The following is a 22017-nucleotide window of genomic DNA, read 5'->3' as shown; positions in this document are numbered from 1 at the left end:
GACATGTTCAGGAGTTTCCATGTCATCCTGTAGGCCAGGGAACACACTGTCGGTGTTGGGGCAGGAAGCAACTTGTGCCACCATGTGTTTTTGGAAGGTCCCCCTGGGAGTTGTGTGGAGGATGGATCAGAGGAGGGAGAAGAGGGCCTTGGAGAGAGGAGAGGAAGCTGGCTAGTTAGGAGGCACAGGACTGCAGGGTGCTTATAGTTTGGTAGGAAGCAGTTGCACAGAAATACTTGTGATAAGTTTTTTTATTTGTTTAGTCAGGGACACAATGCCTGATAGAAGTTAGGTGGTTACAAAGAGCAGGGCCAGATACTTCCCCACAGGGCATATTATCACCAGTAACATTCTCTGAGTTCATAAGGAAGCTCAGTTCTTACTATGCCCCTGTGCATTTTATGCAGGTGCTTACTTCTCCATTCCAGAAGAATGCACACTAACATTCAGAGTGTTTCTATTCACAGGCGCACTCATCTGGTAACTTAGCTAGGCATCTCGGGAATTTGCTGCTTTGTGAAAATTTGTCCAGCTCTGTATTCTATATTCAGTTTGCCCTAACTTTATAGGCAATCAGAACAAGAAGGATATGTGTGTGGGTGTGTGTGAGTTTTATAGGGTAACAATTGTGTATCTGCCACCTGGCCTAAGGAATAGAAAACCCTTGAAGCCTCCATATGTCCTTTCTCCATTGCTCTCTTCTCTAACCACTATCCTGTATCTTGTAATTATTTTCCTACTTTACCATGTTCTTTTGTCATATGTATGTATCCCTTGACATTATATTATTTAATTTTGTCTGTTTTAGACTTTTATATAAATGCGCAGATTCTTTAGGCAAAAAAAAACATAGAATTAAACCGTCCTTATATTTATTTTTTGGTTGTGCCAGTAAAAGATAGGAGACCATTCTTACAACTTGACTTTGTTTTGAAATAGGCCAAGTTGTCAACTGTTTGATGCCTGGCCAAACCATCAGAAACAGATAACAGATTATTTCTGATGCTGCCTTCATGGTTTCTCTGCCACCTAGGGAAGCATGCCATAACCTTACATAGAATAGTTGCTCAGCAGATTTTTTTGGATGAATGACTGGATCGTAATAGCAAGGCCAACAAACTTCACTTATCATGTCAACATCCACATAGTTGTTTTTGAAAACTCTTTGCAACTCAAGTGAATGTGGAAGTCCTAACCAGGAAAGATACATCCCAATGTAAATTCTTAATCTCGCATACAGATTAGTAGTTGAAGTGTTTATAAATACATCTGGTTGTTCTGTCATGAGTAGGTACCTTTGTTACAAAAGATCCAGTTAGCCCTGGTTCTGCAGGAAATGAATGGAGTTGGAAGGAGTGGTCAGTCTTCAAATGCATATCGAGCATCTGCATTGTATCAGACACTGTTCACTGTGCATCAGAGACAGTGATGTACTAGGCATAATAATAAGATAATCCCCTCTTGTATGGTGGGGAAGGCTGGCATGGAAAAGGACAATAGATGTGATGATTGCTGTGAGGTGAGAGGACAGGATGCCAGGGGAGCACATACAGGAGACCTAATCTCATCTGGGGAAGCTGAGGAGGAAGAAGGGCCCTGGAGCTGGAGAGTAGAGATGGGGTGGGGTATGTGGACAAAGACAGAAAAGCGATGAGGCTGCTGATGTAGGCTGGGGCTAGATCTTGGAGGAAACTGGAAGCTGCTGAATGGGCAGTGGAACTCCATTTATGGTGGATTGAATTATGTCCCCCCAAAACTCCTTGAAGCTTGAATTGTGTCCCCCAAGTTTTATGTATTAGAAATTTAGCCCCCACTGTGACTGTTAAGAAGGTGAGAAATCCTATTATGGTAATTGAAAGGTGAAGCCTTAAAGAGGTGATTGGATTGCAGGATCGTGCAGTAGTGAATGGATTAAAAATGGTGGTCAGGGGTGTGGTTATGAGGGCTTTAAAAGAAAAGGAGAGTCTGTCTTTCTCTCTGTCTCTGCTCTCTCTGCTTCCACCATCTTGCAATGTGAGACCCCTGGGTCACTGTTGCCACCACCAGATGGACTTTGGACTTCCCAGCCTCAGAAACTGTAAGCAATAAATGTCATTTTTCTTTATAAATCACCCAGTTCAAAGTATTTTGTTATAAGCAACACAAAATGGACTAATACACCATTGAAGTGTTTTAAGCAGGTATGTGACACACTCAGATGCGCAGGATGGGAAACAGCACCATGAGGTCATGGGATGTGGGGAAGGGTAGTGTTAGGGTGAAGCTACTGAATATTAAATCCTATCTTTTGAAGCCTAGCCTTAAAGGGTAGAAAAAAAACTGCTTTGAGATTTATACCAGAGGTAAAATGACACTTAGAATTTCAGTAGCCTGATTATGAACCCTCTGTTTGAAGCTGTTTATTTTCCACGACTAAAGTTAAGGTAGAGTCCTCCTTGGGTAAAACAACTCAGTTCATCTCCACGTGTATCGTGGATTGCTTGTACGCATTGCTTCAATGTTTACAGCTGGAAATGTGTGCCAGACACTAGATTAAAGTTATCATTTTAAAATTTGGATTTGATTGACCTAGATATAAGGCAGGTGTTTTGTTTGAACAAGTCTACTGAATCATTTTAGGGGCTGGCCACAATTTTTTTCCTCTCTGGGGCTGTTCACTATGTGTTGAAGTTGCCCAGAAGAGTTTTGGCTTCTCAACAAACTCTGCCTGTTTGAGCCCACGTGTTCCCATGGTTTCATAAGGAACTCCCACATCTGTCACTGGCTTGTCTTCCTTCCTGTGCTCTCAGTTTATATTTCAGACTAGCTAACAGTTATCTCCCTTTCCTTGCTTCAGTAGTGTCAGAGATTCAGCCTTGTTGTGAATGGCATTTCTGACCTGCCGGTTGCTCAGATGAGAAGCTTTGAGGTCATCCCTGACATCTCTTATCCTCTTCCCTCACTCCCCACATCCAAATTGTTTTTACCTAAATTGTTTTTACATCTCTACAATGTCTCTCCTATTTATTCTGCTTGCCCATACTGCCTTCAGTTATTTCTAACCAAGTGTAGTAATTAGTTCTCCAGTTAGCCATGTCTTCTCCTACTCTAACCATTCATCCATCCATCTTCCACTGTGCTTCTATGGCAGTTTGTACACCTGTCTTAATAGTACTTAATATACTTTTTTAAAAAATTGTGGTTAAAAAACTGCATCGTATAAAATTTACCATCTTAATCATTTCTAAATGTACAGTTCAGTAGTGTTAAGTATATTCACATTGCTTTGCAGCTCATCTCCAGAAACTTTTCGTCTTGCAAAATTGAAACTCTATACTCATAAAACTACAACTCCCCACTTCCGCCTTTCCCCAGCTCCTGGCAACCATCACTCTACTTTGTTTCTATGAATTTGACTACTCTAGATGCTTCATATAAGTGGAATCATATAATAGTATTTGTCTTTTTGTGACTGTCTATTTCACTTAGCATACACTTTAAAAAATAATTATTTGTTCATGGTCTGTTTGACTTCTCATTAGTGAGCTTCTTAAGGGTACTCTTACATTGGTATGTAGTGCCTTGCCTGTTGCCTGGTACACAGTAGATATGCAGAAAACTTTGGTTGGTAAAGTGGTGTGTTCAGAGAATTTTTACTTGTGGTTCTGAGTAATTGGAGTGATTTTAAAATAGAGGCAGTGATCTAGGAGTGAAATGGGTGCTGGCAGGGCCTTTGCACAGCTGATTTCTGATGTGTAGTTTTCCTTGCCTATGCTGCAAAGCACACTTGTTGTTATTGTCTTTACTCTGGCACTTCCTGGATTAGTTATCGAAAAAAGCATATGACAAAGGGAGAGAGAAGACGAACATTCAAATGAAATAAAAAGCCCTCACTTGCCTTTTCTTAATGTATTAATAGTAGTTAAGGTTTGATCCCAAGACACTTCTATTCTTTCTTTTTTTTTTTTTTTTGTCTTTTATCTTTTTCCGTGTCCGGCAACGGGATTGCAACCCTCGGTGTTGCTCCCGCGCCTCGCTCAGCCAGTGAGCGGGAACCGGTCTGTATGTGGGATCCGAACCCTCGGGCGGGAGCGCCGCCGCACTTCCCAAGCGGCGCACTTATCCAGTGCGCCACCGGGCCAGCCCGACACTTCTATTCTAATTGGTCGATTTTATCTGACTAAAGTTGATTATCTTGAGGTATTAATCGTCATCTTTATGAAAATAATCTTTTTGTCTCCTGTGTCAGGAGACCAAGGGCCACCTGGTTGGCTTTCTGTAACTCTGTACTAGTATTTTAGGGATAACTCTTCAGTGATCAGAGGTGAATTAGCTGGCAGACTCATCATTTGACTGAACATTTTCATTTAGTTTGTGATCAGTAACCTATTCCTGTTTCATAATATATTTACATGGAGCTTTATTGGCAGTGTAAGAGACTCTATAACTTAATCGTGATAACTACTGACTTTAATTTTTCTGAAACAGTAAAATTCCGTAAAATTTTACTTTTGAAAGCTTTTGGTGGGTTAGCACCCAATTCAGTGTTTAGGCTCTGAGCTCTGAGACAGGCCTCATACCAGCTTGGCATAGGGCCCAGCACAAGGTAGGTGCTTAATAAATATCAGCTGATTTAGTATTTAGTGGATTCAGAGAGTATTTAAACATGAAACCAACCACACTGCATATTCTCTATTCCCCTCCCCCCCATTTCATGACAGTAATCAGTCTTTGACATTTTGGATCTTTATGGATTAATTTCTATTTGGAAGTCATTCAGTCTCTGCAGTGAGTTTGAGCTGACTGTCCTGAGTGGTTAGGCTGGCTGTAGGACAGACTTTATGCTATCTAAATGTGTGTGTGTGTGTGTGTATGTATTTATTTGTTCTCATGGTTTTTCTAAAGAAATGTCATCTGCTTATTGGATTTTCTTTTTAACCAGACTTAAGATGATTCACAATATGGGTCCAACATTCTACTTCTTCAGCAGTTGATAGTGCTTTGGCATATTTGCTGCCCTGAATACAACGATCTATTTCAGTCTGTTAATGTGAACACGGGCAGCTTTAATGTGAAGGAATTGAGGCTAATAAAATATCTTTTCCATATCCTGGAAGCATGAATTCTGGAGGGATGACATCTTAATAGATAGTCTTAAATTCTGAAAAAGTGTATATTATCTAATCTGGGTAGCAATTGAAGATATATATTTCTTATGGTTACCAAGATTATATCTATTTGAATTTATATTTAGTAGCATTTGAATGGAATAGGTTATTAAAATGCATTGTCACAAAATTTATACTATCGTAAAATAGGTGGAACACTGATTTTTTTCTATTATAGGTATATTTATCATTAGTAAAATGCATTGTCACAAAATTTATACTATCGTAAAATAGGTGGAACACTGATTTTTTTCTAATATAGGTATATTTATCATTAGTGCAAGGCCCTTCACTTAGTTTAATGCTCTGCTGTTGCCATCTTTAAATTCTTAATTTTTGAACAAGGGACCCCATATTTTGATTTTGTACAAGGCCCCCGCAAATTAAGTAGTTGGTCTTGGTTCTGGGAGGTGATAGTACTTCTAAAATCACCTACTTAAAAAAAAAATCCTTCCAGCTCAAAGTCCACACTCCTTATCTTGCCCGCTAATCCCATCTCTCATGGCGTGCTTTTCTTCGCTTGTCACTGCTTGAAGTTCATTCCTCCTGGGCTGCCAAATGGTCCCACACCTCAGTACCATTTGTTCCTGGTGTTGCCTTCTCTTCCTCATTTCCCCTACCCGACCTGATTCATCTCTATTCATGTTTTGAAATGCTGAAGAAATAAGACTGGGCTGTGTGACACCTAACACGGCTGTCTCAGCTAGTCCTGATCTCATGTGGCTAGTCTCATGTCTCCTTTGAAACAGATGCTATCTGGCAAGGTTGGGCCGTATTTGATCTTGAGATAATGGTTCTGTAATAACTCTCTAGGAACATTAGGTTGATTTTTGCCAGGGTAAACAAAAATTCTCTGTCATCTTTAGGATGTTCATTCATTCAAATTTTAATGGGGCAAGACTATAATGTAAGCTGAGGATGTGTACTATAATGCACTGAGGATATGGCATTGAACAAAATATTTCATTTTTCTCTCTTTGGGCTAATAATATTCTAGTTGGGGGAGGCAGAAAGTGCATTAGTAAATACATCAATATATAATATTGATCTGGAGTTCTAGAAAACAATGCAAAGGTCACATGTTGGTCTTTCACATTGGAATGTACATATTTATTTCTATCCACCTTAAAGTTTGATTGGTGGGACTAAGAATAAAGCTCTGGCTGTGATTGTTTAGACATAGAACATGGATACCATACAAGTATTACCCGAGAAAACAGAAAACATGTTTACACAAAAACTTGTATGTGAACATTCACTACAGCATTGTTTAAAATGCCAAAAAGTAGAAACAACCCAAATGTGCATTAACTGATGTATGTGTATAAACAAAATGTGGTGTAACCATTCAGTGGGATATTACTCAGCCACGAAAAGGAATGAAGTACCAACATGTGGTGTGACATGAATGAACCTTGAAAACATTATGCCAAGTGAGAGAAACTATACACAAAAGATCACATATTGTATGAGTCCATTTATAGGAAATATCCGCAATAGGCAAATCTATAAGACAAAGATTAGTAATTGCTGGCAGCTGGAGGGAGAAGGGAAGGGGGAGTAATTGCTAATGGGTACCAGTTTTCTTTCTGGGGTGATGAAAATGTTCTGAAATGAGGGAGTGGTGTTGGTTGCGCAATGTTGAGAATTTATTAAAAGCCACTGAGTTGTACACTTTAAAATGGTGAAGATTGTGATGTATGAATTATGTCTCAATAAAGCTGCCATAAAAATAATACCAGTATTACCTCCTATCTAAAAATAAAGATCTTACAAGGATGAAATGAAGTGACACATGTAAACTTAAAGCACAATGCCTCGGACACAGTATGTACTCAATTAATGGTTGATATTGTTCTTAATGAAAGTAATACTGCTTAAATATCAGTAAGCTGGAACTTTTATTGTTACATCACGAGAATATTACCTGTTATATAATATGCAATCAATACGTACTTGTTGAATGAATGTGGTCTGTTCACATTCATGTTCAGACACATTCATGCATATGGCTGTCTTTTGTGTTCTGCTTCTGACAGCATGTTACTGAATCTGATATGGAGCTCTTCACAGCCCATATTTCAGTGCTTAAGTTGGGATTACGAATAAAGACTCAGTCTGGGGAAGTAAGGACTCTACCTAAATTCAAGGTGAAAATGGGGTCAAAATGATTCTTGAGCTTTTCCCCAGTAATTTAATTCTGCTTTGTGTTTTTATAAGAACTTAATTGGCCTGTCAAGAATGTGGTTCTGAATGGTTCATTATCAGTTCCCTGGAGAGCAGAGGACTTCATTTTTGTTTAAAAGAAAAAAAACAGAAAAAAGGAAACATTTAGTTCCTACAAAATGTGCAGATTTAAACTGATAATTTGTTCATCAGAACCTAACTCACAATTTCTACACGTAAGAAATTATTATTTAAAATAAGATAGAAGCAATTTTTCTCTGCAAGTGTTTTTTAAAAAAAATTTATATCCTTTTATGAACCTGGCATTCCACAAATAACTCTGAGTTGCTTTTACAACTGCGTCAGCAACGTGCCATCTGCTCATATTGAGGCTCATGAAAAGAAATAAACCTATTGTTGTTTGTATTATGCAGCATTCTTTTTAGAAGACCAGTGGAACTTTTCACCTTTGGTTTCTCTAAGGAATGGTTGTGCTTCTCAGCTTTCTTTACTCTCCTGTACACCATGTTCATGTTTCTTTGTTCCCATAAACTGTTGGGAGGCTCAGTGCCCAATTTGTGGCTCACCTCTAGGAAGTGTCAGCCTTCTGTGTACCACACTCCTTTTTGACTCCAACTTTGTTTTCTATTCTTATTTTCTCTTGCCCTATTTGTCTTTTCTTTTTTTAGCTGTGCACATACTCAAGATTTGCTTTTACAATTCTTTGGGAGACAAATGGGTTAAATAAACAATGGTGCCACTGTTGAAGCCGATATTTTAAAAACTAAAAATATCTATGTGCAACTTGCCCCCCATACAAGGGAAAAAGAGAGAGAAGGCAAAACTGTCAGATGTGCACATACTCAAGATTTGCTTTTACAATTCTTTGGGAGACAAATGGGTTAAATAAACAACGGTGCCACTGTTGAAGCCGATATTTTAAAAACTAAAAATATCTGCGTGCAACTTGCCCCCCATACAAGGGAAAAAGAGAGAGAAGGCAAAACTGTCAGAAAAGAGTTTCTAAAACTTTTTTCTCCCCTTTGGAAGTTTTTTTGAGTTTTTCTCTTTTTCCTGTCTTTTTCAATAGAAGTTGGTGATATGGCAAAGCAGTACATAGAGAAAGGTCTTTTGGTTCCAGATCATGTGATCACACGCCTAATGCTGTCGGAGCTGGAGAACAGGCGCGGCCAGCACTGGTTACTAGATGGTGAGTTGGACCTGTGGGTAAGCCGGATTTCTGGGAATAGCCGGTTATGCTCTCCTCGGCACATGCCCTTTATTTCTTACAGATTGGAAAATGCTTTTTTGTCTAAACTTTCTGTCATTTATTTAATGTTCTGATTTGACAACATGACAGAAACCCACTGTGGTGAAGCCTCTTAATTCCTATGCCTCCAGACCACCATCGAGAGAGTCTCTGACTTGAAGCAAACCTTCACTGAATTCCTGTTATTCTTCCAGTGTCGATGGTACCTTTTGTTTCCATGACTAAGTCATCCTGAGTATAACTCATCTTACTCAGAGGTTCTTTCATTCACCATAGACCACACAAATTAAACTGAGTTATCATTTTTCACCTGTCAGATAAACAGAGATAGAACGCATGAAAATCCCTTATTTGAGTGTGTGAGAAACAAGTATTTTTACAAGTATAAAATGGCCAACCTTTGGAGAGCAGGATAGCAATATATATACTTTTGATCCAGCAGTTCCATTCAGGATTTCTGCCTAAAGATGCATCTTCAAGGATGTTTATTTCAGCATTATTAGTAAATAGTAATTCACTGTGTCTGCTCTTAAGGGGCTTATATCCCAGTAGGGGAGTTAGTTGTATAAAGCAGTCCAAAAAACTAATTACTGACACTATAATAGAACCCTAAGTATGGTACCCTAAAGGCTTAAAAGAGAAAATGATCTGTTCTATTGGTGGGAGAAAGGGGTGTGTGGAACAACTTTATGGAAAAAGTGATGAATAGATAGATGTTCCTTAGGTGGATAAATGGAGGTTGGGAAGGTGGATTTTTTTTTTGGGGGGGCGGGCAGAGGGGCAATGTGAGCAGTGTAAGAGGGGAATGACCTAGCCTAGTAGTTTCCTGAGCCTGCAAGCCGAGGGAGGTGGGAGAAATCCTGGGGTGGATAGCCTTTGATTCTATACAAAGATGGTGGACCCTGCTGGGGCAGGGAGGAAGGTGGTGACTGGAAGCCAAATAAGACATGGTTTGATTAACTGGACTAAGGGCTGTTGAAGGCCTGAATCTAAGCAATAGCAGTGGAGTGAGTGGAAAGGAGGCATCATTCATGAGAGAATGGATTGAGGAGGGAGAATTGACAAAGTTCTGCCTGCTGTTGGTACTTTTGCCCTGGGGTTTTCTCTTACTGCCCTCTGGGCTTTTTAAGTTTCCTGGCTATCATCACTTTCCCTATACTTTATCAGGCATTAATTCCTCCACATTTTACACATGTAATTTGCAAAAGTTAGCCCCCCAGTACTTTTTTTTTTTTTTAAAGATGACTGGTAAGAGGATCTTAACCCTTGATTTGGTGTTGTCAGCACCACACTCTCCCAAGTGAGCTAACCGGTCATCCCTATATAGGATCCGAACCCATGGCCTTGGTGTTATCAGCACCGCACTCTCCCGAGTGAGCCACGGGCCAGCCCAAGCCCCCCAATACTTTTTATGTGAGTATTTGCCGTGACTGAAAAACTTTGGCTTTGCCATCACCTAAGAGTAATTTCTCTAGTTTAAGTTTTCTTTTAATTTACAGTTGCTTCTAACCTTGCAAAATGAATTTGTATAGTTTTTGTGAACTTAAAAATGTGTCAAGAAAGGACTATTTATGTTCAACTCCTTTGGAAAGTTGGTTAGTGAAATAGTTGAGAGTGTGGACCCTGGTGCCAGACTGCCTGATTTGAATCCCTGCTCTGCCATTTCCAGTGTGTGTGACCTTGGGCAGTTTCCCTTACCTCTCTGATTCCTCATGGAAAATGGATTAGAAAAGAGTTTGTAAGGATGAAGCTAGTGAATATATGTAAGGTGTTTAGAAGAGTGCCTTCCGTAAAGTAAGTGCTACATAGTATGAGTTTGTCATTATTTGTCATGGCTGGTGTGCAGGTCCTGAATTTTTGGGAGGTGATTACATGAAGTGTTAGGTTCAAAAATAGTTTTAAAAATATTTATCCATGCAGAATTGAAAAGTCAGTTTCAGTTATGGAATTTTTTTTAGTGCTTTTTTTTGCCATAACTTTTCCTCTCAGGGTGCATAACTCAAGTTCTTTTACATCACTAGCCTGTTTTTAGTAAAGTGCGTCAGTCTCCCAAGATTTAGTTTGTATCTTTCTCCTTGAAAACCCATCTGGTCACTTTTTCAGTTGTGATTTTTCTTTAAAGCTCTGGAATCCATCCATTTGGCAAAGTGTGGAGTGTAAGGAATGCCTAGTTCCCATGTTCAACTTCAAACTCCTTATGTTACATGGCACATGCTGTGCAGAGGGCATGCCTGTTCAGTGTGCTAAAGGTGACTGAATGTGGAAAGGTTGAGAAAGGAACTCTGGATGACAGATGAGTCATCATCTTGGTCCATATGGCTGTAGAAAGGTATTCTGCAAACGGTGGGTGGTAATGAGCAGAGTGGATACAAGCCAAGGGAACACCAAGTTGTAGGGGGGGATGGTGACTGCTCTGTACTTGCTAAAGAAAACTTCACAGAGCGCTTTCCAGTTGGGTAGGAAATACTTTTGTGTGCGTTATATGTATATGTGTGCATTTTTCTCCTCATTTCTTCTCTTTTTCTCTTCTTTCTCTTTCCTTTACTTAGAAGTTTAGTGTGTCAGTGAGAGCAATTTTTAAAAAAGTTTTCTTTAATTTTTAAGACACATACTCTTACCAGAGGATTGTAATGCACAAGCCTTCTAATTTTGTCATAAAATCGTGTTGGCTTTTTTAAGTTGTATAGAGAAGGGTGTTCACTGTTTACTAGGAGATCTTACGGTGAAAAACTAACTAGGGAACAATAATCAGCTATTTAAAACAAATATGAATTCTTCACTTTTTACAAAAGGGCTGGCAATGAGGTGGAGCCAGTAAGGAGGTGTGTTAGTAATAGATTTTTTCATTTCTAAACTTGACCAACAACCTGTGCATTTAAATAGTAACTTGCAAGTTCGTCAACTCAGTTCTAATTGATCTCCATGTACCAAGTTGTAATAGAATTGTCTGTCATATGATTTTAGGTATAGCTATCAAAATATTTTAAATTTGGTGTCGAGGTTTGATAGAAAAGGAGCCTTAAGTTTTGGAATTATAAGTGGAATGTAATTTAAGCGATTTCATTGGAGATAAAGATACCTTTAGAACAAGAGTCATAATTTGATCCATGGTTGTATTTGAACCATGTCCATTTGTTTCACTCAGAGCAGTGTTGAACACTAACTGGTGCTTTCCAAAGGTAATTTAAAAATTTTTTAAGCAGAAGTCAACTGCTTGAATATGCGCAGTATTTGTGTGTATGTGTATTTTCCCTGAATGTTAAATGATCTCAGACCTGAGATATTCTAGGGTACATGCTCACTTAGAGCCCTTGGTAACCAAGTAGAAGGTGTATGTCCAGAAACTAAACTAGAGATGCTGGAGCTGGAGTTTTTTGCCCTCATTTTGCAAATATGTTTTAGCATACTAGTTTGGTACATAACTGCTCTGAACTTATCCCCTCTATATTTTTTTCATGAATCAGACCTCTAAAGAGTGTCGTATCCCACTGGGCAACATATGTCTACAGAAAAAAGCTGACAATATCTTCTGAATCGTATCTTTTAGGAAATGTCAAGGGCAATTTTTTTTTTTCCTCCTGTAGGGTATGTTTCAAGAATAAAAGATATATTTGTTTAGAAGGTCACTGAAGAATTCTCTCTGAATGAAAAATGAATCAGGCTTTCTCTCTCTCTGTGTATGTGTGTAAGTGTGTAAGAGGGTAATAGATCATCTTAGTCATTTATTCTTCAGATGTTTAGTCCTGAAAAATTGTCAGATAACTTTTGTATTTTAGACCATTAAGGCAGTGATGTATACTTTGATACCTTGAACGGAAGGTTTGAAGCAGCTGGGGTGATTCCTGAAGAATGAAGAGGGGTTATAGAATTTACAGAACTCAGCTAAGGTACTGTAGCAGTTAGCAATGCCTGCCAAGCATAGACTGAACAGTTAGTCTCTGGGTCCTCAACAGTGTTGTTCTTCTCGATGTACCCATGACTTGTCCCTGTTATTGTATCTCCATTCATTCAACAAACATTTATTATATACATCTAATGGGTGAAATACACTGTTAGGTCCTGGACATTTCTAAAGTGAATAAAATACAGGTATGACTGACTTTGTACTGGGCCACTGACCATAAGGAAAAAAGGAAGAAAAATGTGTTGAAAAGAGGGAGTAGAGGTAGACTAAGCTTGTTAAGGAGATTCTGATACAGAAGGGGTGGAAGACATATATTCAGCCACCCATGGTGTAGGTAAGAGACATCTTTGTTCTGAGAGGTAAGTGAAATAATTTTTACAAGTAAGGAGTGGTGTTCTTGGTCAAAGTGACAGTGTGAAAAATGACGGGTGTGTGTTTGGATTAATCTTACTGTTACATTTCTGAAGATACCATCCATGACCCAAGACAGTGTAAATGTGTCTGACAATTTTTTTTTTCTATATGCAAAATTCTGATTTGAGGAAAGAATTTGGGCAGTGGTCCTTAAACAAATGTTGTTTTGCTCATTTTCTTTGTGGGCACATGGTTTTTGTTTGTTGTTGTTTTGGTACTTTGAAGGTAGAGTTTGATCAAGGTTATCGCTTTACTGTGTGTTTGGTTTTCAGGAAGGATCAGCAACTATTTGTTGGGTTTGATTGATTTAAAAAAATATGTTTTTGTAATCAGATAGCCATAATAGCCTTCCCCAGAATGGTGCATGTTTAGGTTTGTGTTTTAAAAGAGATTTGACAATTTTTATCATTCTTGGAAGAAAGAATTGTAAAACCTGAGGCTTGTGTTTGATTATACTTTCTAACATGATTGTTAAGTACTTGGATATTCTCACATGAAAGAATCTGTAGACATATAAATAATTTTATTTTATTTATTTATTTTTTTTGTCTTTTTTCGTGTCCGGCAACGGATCACAACCCTCAGTGTCGCACCCGTACCGGACCGGGACCGGCAACGGGATCACAACCCTCAGTTTCGCGCCCGCACCTAGCTCAGCCAGTGAGCGGGAACCGGTCTGTATGTGGGATCCGAACCCTCGGCGGGAGTGCCGCCGCGCTCCCAAGCGGCGCACTGTAGCAGTGCGCCACCGGGCTGGCCCGACATATAAATAATTTTAAGTTAAATTGTGTACTGAGGGTGAGCACACGACAATGGGACATGCCCACCATGGGAAGGGGGGCAACAAGAAGAAAGAGAGTACATACATACATACATACATACATACCAAGGGCTGGAGACTGAAGATAGTGTTTCTACTTTAAATAAGACCAGGTAGTAGTTATCTAAACAGCAATATTGGTTGAGTTACACAGGAAGGACCACTACTCAGTGGGGTTAGGTTATGAAGAAACATTTTGGTGACACCTGACCTGAAATTTTGATGCACTCATCCTTTGATACACTTTATCCAAAGTGTATAGCCTGGTCAGACTTTAGCTACTGATTGCATTGAGGCTGTTGCAACTCTTTTGTTATGGTCCCAAGTGATTGTGTCAATTTCCTTTGGTTCTAAGTACTCATAGTTTTTCCTGCGACTAAGTATTTATTGAGCTCTAATTTTGTGCCAGACAGTGCCCCGACTCGATAGTAGAGCAACAGAGTGAGTGGGCAGAACCTGACCCTCCTGGCACTCAGAATCTAGTGGTGATTCAGCCTTTGCGCTACCCTAGGCAGTGATGGTCATCTTTAATTTTTTGGATTTAAATCCAAACAATAAGAACTTAGTGTTTATTCTAGTGACTTTTCCCTCCATGTCAATATCATCTTAGGGTTGGCTGGTTAGCTCAGTTGGATAGAGCCTGGTGCTGGTAACACCAATGTCCGGGGTTCAATCCCGTTACTGGCCAGCCACCAAAAACAAACAAAAAGTTGAATATGTCATTATCAGCTTAGAGTAGCTGACTGAAAAACATGGTAAAGCTTTGGGTCCCTCTCCCTCATTTGATAATGGCTTCTCTCCTGAGACCCATACTCTATGTCCATTTCTGGTGGGCTTTCTTCTGATTGATCTGACTGCTGCCTCTGGGTGAGAAACAATCTTACTCTAGTAGACAATGGTGACTTTATTCTGTGTGCGTCCTCAGAGAATGACTAGATTTTAACATTAAAAGGCATGAAGGGCCAGATGGAGCACATATCTGTACAGATATTTGAGCAGACTCTAGAAAAGTTTGGTTCAGGAATCAAAAAACAGATTGTACATTTTTAGTGTGCCCCAATGAGCTGGGCATTGGTCGATGATCCCGGGAGGGAATACCTCCACACTTTCTGATTTCATAATCCAGGAGTGCTGCATAAACAATTGAAGTATAGGGTCTTGGGAGCAAGGGGGTGAAAGGTGAGAGGTGGCACAGAGGAAGTAACTGACCTAGTTTTGGACATGAGGAAGGCAGCTGTTAGGAAGACTTCCTAGAGAAGGGTTAAGGGCTGTTTTGAAGGTGGAAATAAAGCACATCATGTGCAAAAGAGGCATGAAACAACATGGTGTGTTCTGGAAACTACAAATAGTTGGATAATCCTGGAGCTGGAAATATGAGGCTGGACAAATGGACAGGGGTAAAAGTTAAACAGTTCATAAATTCAAAAACAGGGAGTTGAATAAGTGACAAAGTTAATATTAAAAATGAGTTAGAAGGAAGTTAGAAATAAAACTTAAAACTTTGAGTTTGAAAGCATGAGCAACTTATTTTTTAACTTTCCAACTAACATTTAAAAATTAACTGCATTTAGAGAAGTTATTGCCTAATGGGTACACAGTTTATGTTTAAGATGCCAAAAATGTTTTGGAAAGAGATAGAGGTAGTGGTTATATAGCATTGTGAATGCAATTAATTCCATGCAATTGTATGTTTAAAAATGCTTAAAATGGCAATCCTTATGTTATATATGTTTTACTATGATAAAAAAAATGGAAAAAAGTAAAAATAAATAAATCAATTAACTACATTTAAAACTTTTAAAATTTAGGTATACTTTAGACATTAAACTGTGCTTTTGCTGTGTTTAGGCATGTCTTGTCATACACTTTCAGATGCACCTAGCCCATTCACTGTTGCTGCTTAATTAGAAATCTGTATATATAACGTAAGGCACAGTATGAAACTGTCTTCAACTCCTAAGTTTAGATATTAGGAGAGCCTGCCTCTCTAATTTATGAAATAGGTATTTTGGGAATTGGATGAATTAAAAAAAATTCATTGCAAGTCTTTATCCAAAGCATCTGAGGTATATTTTGTTAGTTCAATAATAAAATAATTGTTGTGCACTTGTACAGTGTACAAAGTACCTTGTTTAGAAAACTCTAATCTGGTAGAAAAGGTGTGACCTTATGAATCAGACCTGTTAGTCTGTGACTTACTAGCTGTGCTGCACTTGTACAGTGTACAAAGTACCTTGTTTAGAAAACTCTAATCTGGTAGAAAAGGTGTGGCCTTATGAATCAGACCTGTTAGTCTGTGACTTACTAGCTGTGTAGTCTTGAACAAGCAAAGTTAGCTTTCTTGGATTTTTTTTCTCTTCTACAAAATAGACATATTTGTGGCATAGGTTTGTGAGGATTGGCTAATAAATGTAAAACTCTTAGTGAAGTTCTGGAACGTAGGCAGTCAAATGGTAGACATGTATTTATCATTTATTATTATCAATAAGCTCTAGTACATATATCCTGATATTGATACAGATGTTAGAACTTCACATTTCAATAATAAACTGCTGAAAAACTTAACAAAAATGTTGTCATTCTAATAAATAAAGATCATCATATTCACCTCTCATTAAGTACAATTGGGCAAAGCATAACTAAACAAACTACTTATCTTTCATTAAGCCTTGCTTACTAATATAAAACAAGACAATACAGAACTGTTGATTGTGCTGTCACTAACATCATCCAGATTTTGGAGAGATGAACAGCTTGATTAGAGCTAAAAGAATGAGATGGGGAAAAATGCAGGTAATTTAATCTTTTTCCATTGTTTTTGTAAAAATGACACATGATCACTAGAAAACATCAAGCCATATGGAAAAATGCATAGAAAAGCAACAAATCACCTAAAATCCCACCAACCAGAAACAACCAAGGTTAACAATCGAAGGCCATAATTCTAGACATCTCCCCGTGCACATATGCAGATAGAAATGTATAAGAATGGCATCATACTTTACATGTTTAAAAAAGTCTTTAATTTTATTCAAATTTAACAAGACCAAAACTAAAGTGAACCTCTCTACAATGAATTATAAGGGGATTATAAGGGGATATACTTCTGCATTTCCTCTCACCTTCTTTTCCCTTTCCTTCCTCCCAATTTTTTCTTTCTTTCTTTCTTTCTTTTTTTTTTTGGCATTTGTTGTTAAAATTTATTACAATTTTCTCCTGTGAATATAACTCCCCAGTTTTTGTCTTACATTTTAAAGAGATTAAATGAATTCTGTGTACTTGTTCTCTTATATACCACCATTTCTCTGTTAATTTTATTTTGATTAATCTCTTGGTTGTGTTCTGTGAATATACTAGAAGCTGTTGGACTGTACACTTTGAGGTAATTGTATGGTTTGCAAACTACATCTGTATAAAGGTGCACTACTGTTTAATACACCTTTTCCATTCATCACTTGGTTGATTGGATTTTGTTGGATATTTTCCCCTCTTTCCTTCCCCTCTCTTTCCTTACTTTCTTCCCTCCTTTTCTTTTCTTCCTTCCCTGCAGAAGGGCTGATGAGGTGCTGTATTCCATGAACTTTCTTGTTTGAGAATGTCTCATTATTCAACTATTCAGCTGACTGTGATATTCTTGAGTGGTCCTGTGTCCGTGAGAACTTTGCAGCCATTGTTTTATTTTCTTTTGGCCTGGATTATTGCTGTGAAGCTGAAGGCCAGTCTGACTTTTCTTTTTGAAAATAATTCTTTTTCCTGTATGGACTTCCTAAAGAATTATTTCCTCATACTTGAAGTAAATAGAATGTATACACCGAGATATGCAAGAGGCCTTCAAAAAGTTCATGGAAAAATTTGGATTACCTTTTTTGGTTTTGTTTGGTGGCTGGCCAGTAAGGGGATTCATATTACCTTTTAATTCCATTTTTCCATGACCTTATTGAAGTATCCTCATATCTCCTATACACAATGTGGTCCTTTTGATCTGCAATTCAGTTCTTTCAGAATAGATTTCCTTTGTTACATCTTTTTTGCCATTTGTTCAGTTTTTCTATCAAGAATAGCAGTTATATTAAATATTAGATTGAATATTTTTTCTTTATCATACTTAAAATTTTTCCTCCTTCTTTGTTTCCTTCTGCCTTCACATATAGGTTTACACCTTTTATCTTGAAGGCTGGAGAGAACAAAACTTTGTTTATATTTCATAACTACTTCATGATTTCTCTACCTTTATGTGCCATATACGCTGATGCTGTGGGCCTTTGCACTTTTTTTGTGTGTGCTCTACCAGCAATGTCCTGCATCTAGATATCCACGTGGATTGCTGAATTCAGATCTCTACTCAAGTATCCTCTCCTCAGAGGGTTTTCTTTTCTTTTTTTTTTTTTTGTCCTTTTTGAGACCGGCCGCACCGTGCTCAGCCAGTGAGTGCTGTGAGCGAACCGGTCATCCATATATAGGATCCAAACCTGCAGCGGGAGCGCTGCTGCGCTCCCAGCGCTCCCAGCGCTGCACTCTCCCGAGTGCGCCACGGGCTCGGCCCTCAGAGGGTTTTCTTGTATCTTTCTGTCTATGCATGTCACTCTTTCTTCTTATGTTGTAGTCATGTGATGTTACATATTTATCTGCATATTTGAGTTTTTGCTTCTCCCTGTCCCTCTACCCCGCTGTGAGCATGGGGAAGCAGAGATTATGTGTTTTGTTCATGGCTGTATTGCCAGTGCTTACAACAGTGCTTGGCACGTAGTAAAGGCTTATAAATATATGACCGATTATAGATAGGTCTTACCTGCAGCCTATAGCTGAGCCTATGAAGGTGATACTTGGCCTCTGTTATTTTGCTTGGGGCAGAAATATGGGCCTGTGGTGAAATAATGTACCAATTTGTTTTGTCTTAAGATGTACTGGGACCAGTTTTTCCCTAATTTGTTTATGGAGACATATTCACAGAACAAGCAAGCAGAATTCTTAAACAAAAGAGCCTTTAAGCAAGGGGTTTGCAGATGACATCTCCTTCCTCGATGTAGTATTCATCTTCCCTTATGAGGAAAACGACTCAATGACTTTAGCCTAACTTAAGAACCAGGATAATAAGGTAGTAGTTTCATCTGTATCCTTAACTGGGAAAAATCATCGCAGTGATGCCACAGGATCTCAATGCCCTTTAGAAAATTTCCCAAGAATTCCTACCTAAAAGGAATTAATCTTTTATTTCACGAAGCCACTTTGAAGAGGCAAACTTGTGGTTTAAAACCAAATTTTCTATTTGGATCCCAGTACCAGCCAGCTGCCAGCCAATCAATCAATCAGTCAATCAATCAATCAATACACACACACACACACCCCAGATTTTCTGGAATATCTATCTTCTGTTTATCACTAAATCAATAAGCACTGAGTGTAGCATATCTAGATTTTAAGGTCATCTTTTACTAACCTTATAAGCTCCTTGAAGGGAGGATACATTTATTACAAATCTTTTAAACTTTAGGATAAGAATAGAGTGGTTCCAAGTGTACCAGGAAGCTTTCAATGAGAGGGAGATTGGTCCTAGGCTCTCAGCACAGTGGGTAATGTGGAACCTACAGAGTGATATGATGTAAGATAAACTCCCATCGCCAACATCTGGAGCACAGCTGCTGCTTATTCTCTTCACCATCTGTTAGTAAAAACTGGATGAAATGGAATGTAGAGGTCTTAGATACTTGCACAAATAAACATTGTGTAAACAGGTAAGGTAATTATGAGGTAGGAGAGAGAAAAGGTCTTCACCAAGCAGGTTTTGATGGTGATTAATATTAACTTGCTACTAAGGCCTGTGGTTGGTGGGGTGAGTGGTTTGAACTCCTGGGCTAATAAGGAAGGCTGTGGAAGAATAACTGCCTGCATTCAACTTTAATCATTCGGTGATTAATTGTGATGAACAATAGCTTACATGGTCCTTTCCCAACAACTGGGATGAGATGGGTTACCAGAAGCAGGTGTATTGACTCCGGATCTTAATGGAAGTAGAAGGGGGTGCTGATGTTGTGTGGCCTTTTCACAAGCTGCCTACCCCAGGTGGATGCTGGACATTGCCCTCCGGAACTGCCCATTTGACTTCCATCATGTGGATGGCTTGCTTGGCTGCCTGGGAATGTGGCAGTGGACTCTGGCTCTGCACCCTTCCTGTGGAGTGAATGCACTCCAAATTAGAAAATGAGAGATGTCCTACTTCCTGTTCCCTTCCACTGCTTCACGTTGTTGCTGTGGCATCTCCTGCTTCAGCTACCCTCCCTCAGGCTCTTGGCATGGCTGGGATGTGCAGGTACCAAGGTCCAGTGGCCAGTGTTATTGGGAACACAGCACCAGTCAGGAATTTAGTGACATCTCACTGCACCTAGTGAATATTTTCGAGGCTCTAAAAAAAAACCCAGAACTTGGAGGCCCCATAATTAGTGATATAGCACAACAGTTTCTGGAGAACTCGAACTACATAAAATTTCTGCTTTCAGCCTGGGTTGACTGTGTGAATAAATAGGACAGAGCAGCTTTTCTAGGCTGGGTTAGGTTCCAGCCTAGAGTGGAAACATAAGGTAGATATTGCATACTCCTGATGAAAAACCATGCCATGGACCAGTCCCATCTGTATAGTTAAGTAGAGGAAAGCAAGCTTTCCATGTTTAAATATGATTTTATTTTACTTTAGCTATTGGCTTTTCCACCTCTTTGACAATTAATGGAATATATTCACTTGGAATAGGTTATCTAATTAGGAAGTTAGAATACTGCTAGCCAGTCATTTAGAAAGCCTGTCTCTGAGGGTTACTTTTAGTAAATGTAAAAGCATACCACAACTTTGTTCTAATTCTCTAAAGGGAAAAATTACAAATGCTGCCACCTGTTGACAAAGTTTGAGTGTGCATCTAGTCCACTTGGTCAATAATCCCTGCCCACAGAGGATTTTACTGTGTCCTGAACACGTTAGGAATAAACACAGCCTAGCCCTTCAGGAGCTTGCAATTCTAATGGGCTACAAGCAAGCATGTTTAGAGGAATGCACACCCGTAGCCAGAGTGGCAAATTCTCCTTTGTCCCACCAGTGTCATCAGTAGCCTGCCCTGTCTCTTAATTAAGGGAAGATAATCCCTTAGAATGCATTTAAATACTCTGTGTGTGTTTAAGTACTTTCATGGTCAGAATGGGTATTCTTATTTAAAGATTTTCTGTTATAAGATTTCCATGCGTCATTTTTTTTTTTTTTTTTAAAGATGACTGGTAAGGGGATTCTAACCCTTGACTGGTGCTGTCAGCACCATGCTCTCCCCAGTGAGCCAACTGGCCATCCCTGTATAGGGATTCGAACCCGTGGCCTTGGTGCTGTCAGCACCACACTCTCCCAAGTGAGCCACGGGCCGGCCCCATGGGTCATGTTTTAATAGGTCAACATGTTAGGGATTCCCTTCAAGAACTCAACCTAACAACTCAAAGTATCAGGGAATTGAATTTCATTCAATTCCAAGGGTAGATTGCTAGAAGAAAACTTGGATAAGTGGTTATCAAATGTTAACTAAATGTATTTGAGAGCAAAATGCCCACATATCTTTTCCCCCAAAAGTTAATATGAACGTCTCATGTCCTAATTACAGGGATAGTCTTGTTTGATAGGTCCTAACTAGTCTTCATACTCTTCTTCTCTGACAGTATGTTCATTTTAAAAAATATGTATAGCTGGATAATGACACTGCTAAAAATGGTTTAAAATGTGCTGGTCTAACTGCACCTTAGTTGACATTCTGTTCTCAGCAGCTGATTGATGTGAGAATTACACCTAAATTACTTTGATGATTTGCTCAGCCCAACTTGAGGCACTGATGTAAATCAATTTAAGGAATGCTAAAGTTACCATGCTGCCTGACAGAATCCATCAATTAGAACACTGTTTCATATAATATGCCCTGAGGCCTTAAAGTTAGGATCTGTAGACTGAAGAATATCTGTATTTTAAGAGTCTTATAGACAGATAAATACTGCTACTCACTTTGTGGAACCCTTGCCCTTATGCCTAGCCAGAGTGACAGAAAGCCCCTCTTCAGGACCTGTGACAACCCAGGCCTGTGATGCAGCACCCCAAAATTTGGTGGGAGCCCCAGCCCATCCCCTGTGCTTCGTGACCACTTCTGAATCTAGGATGCCACACTGGTCTTGAAAATGGCACTATTCGAGGGCAGTCAGCTTTTTTTTTTTTTGTCTTTTGTCTTTTACCGTGTCTGGCAACGGATCGCAACCCTCAGTGTTGCCCCCGTACTGGACCGGG

At 39.1% G+C, this 22017-nt stretch overlaps 1 protein-coding gene across 1 annotated transcript in view; it reads left to right on the top strand.

Annotated features, from left to right (window-relative positions):
• Positions 1-22017, top strand: part of AK4 (adenylate kinase 4) — a 68252-nt gene that overhangs the window by 30735 nt on the left and 15500 nt on the right. Inside the window, exon 2 of the mRNA XM_008573979.1 lies at positions 8404-8523. Within this exon, the coding sequence (XP_008572201.1) occupies positions 8404-8523 (120 nt within the window). The remainder of the gene's footprint in view (positions 1-8403; positions 8524-22017) is intronic.

The sequence above is a fragment of the Galeopterus variegatus genome, unplaced genomic scaffold, assembly GCF_000696425.1.
Source record: "Galeopterus variegatus unplaced genomic scaffold, G_variegatus-3.0.2 Scaffold979, whole genome shotgun sequence".
NCBI classification, from domain to species: Eukaryota; Metazoa; Chordata; class Mammalia; order Dermoptera; family Cynocephalidae; genus Galeopterus; species Galeopterus variegatus.
Note: the sequence above shows the minus strand (reverse complement) of the source record. Positions and strands in the feature narration are given on the sequence as shown.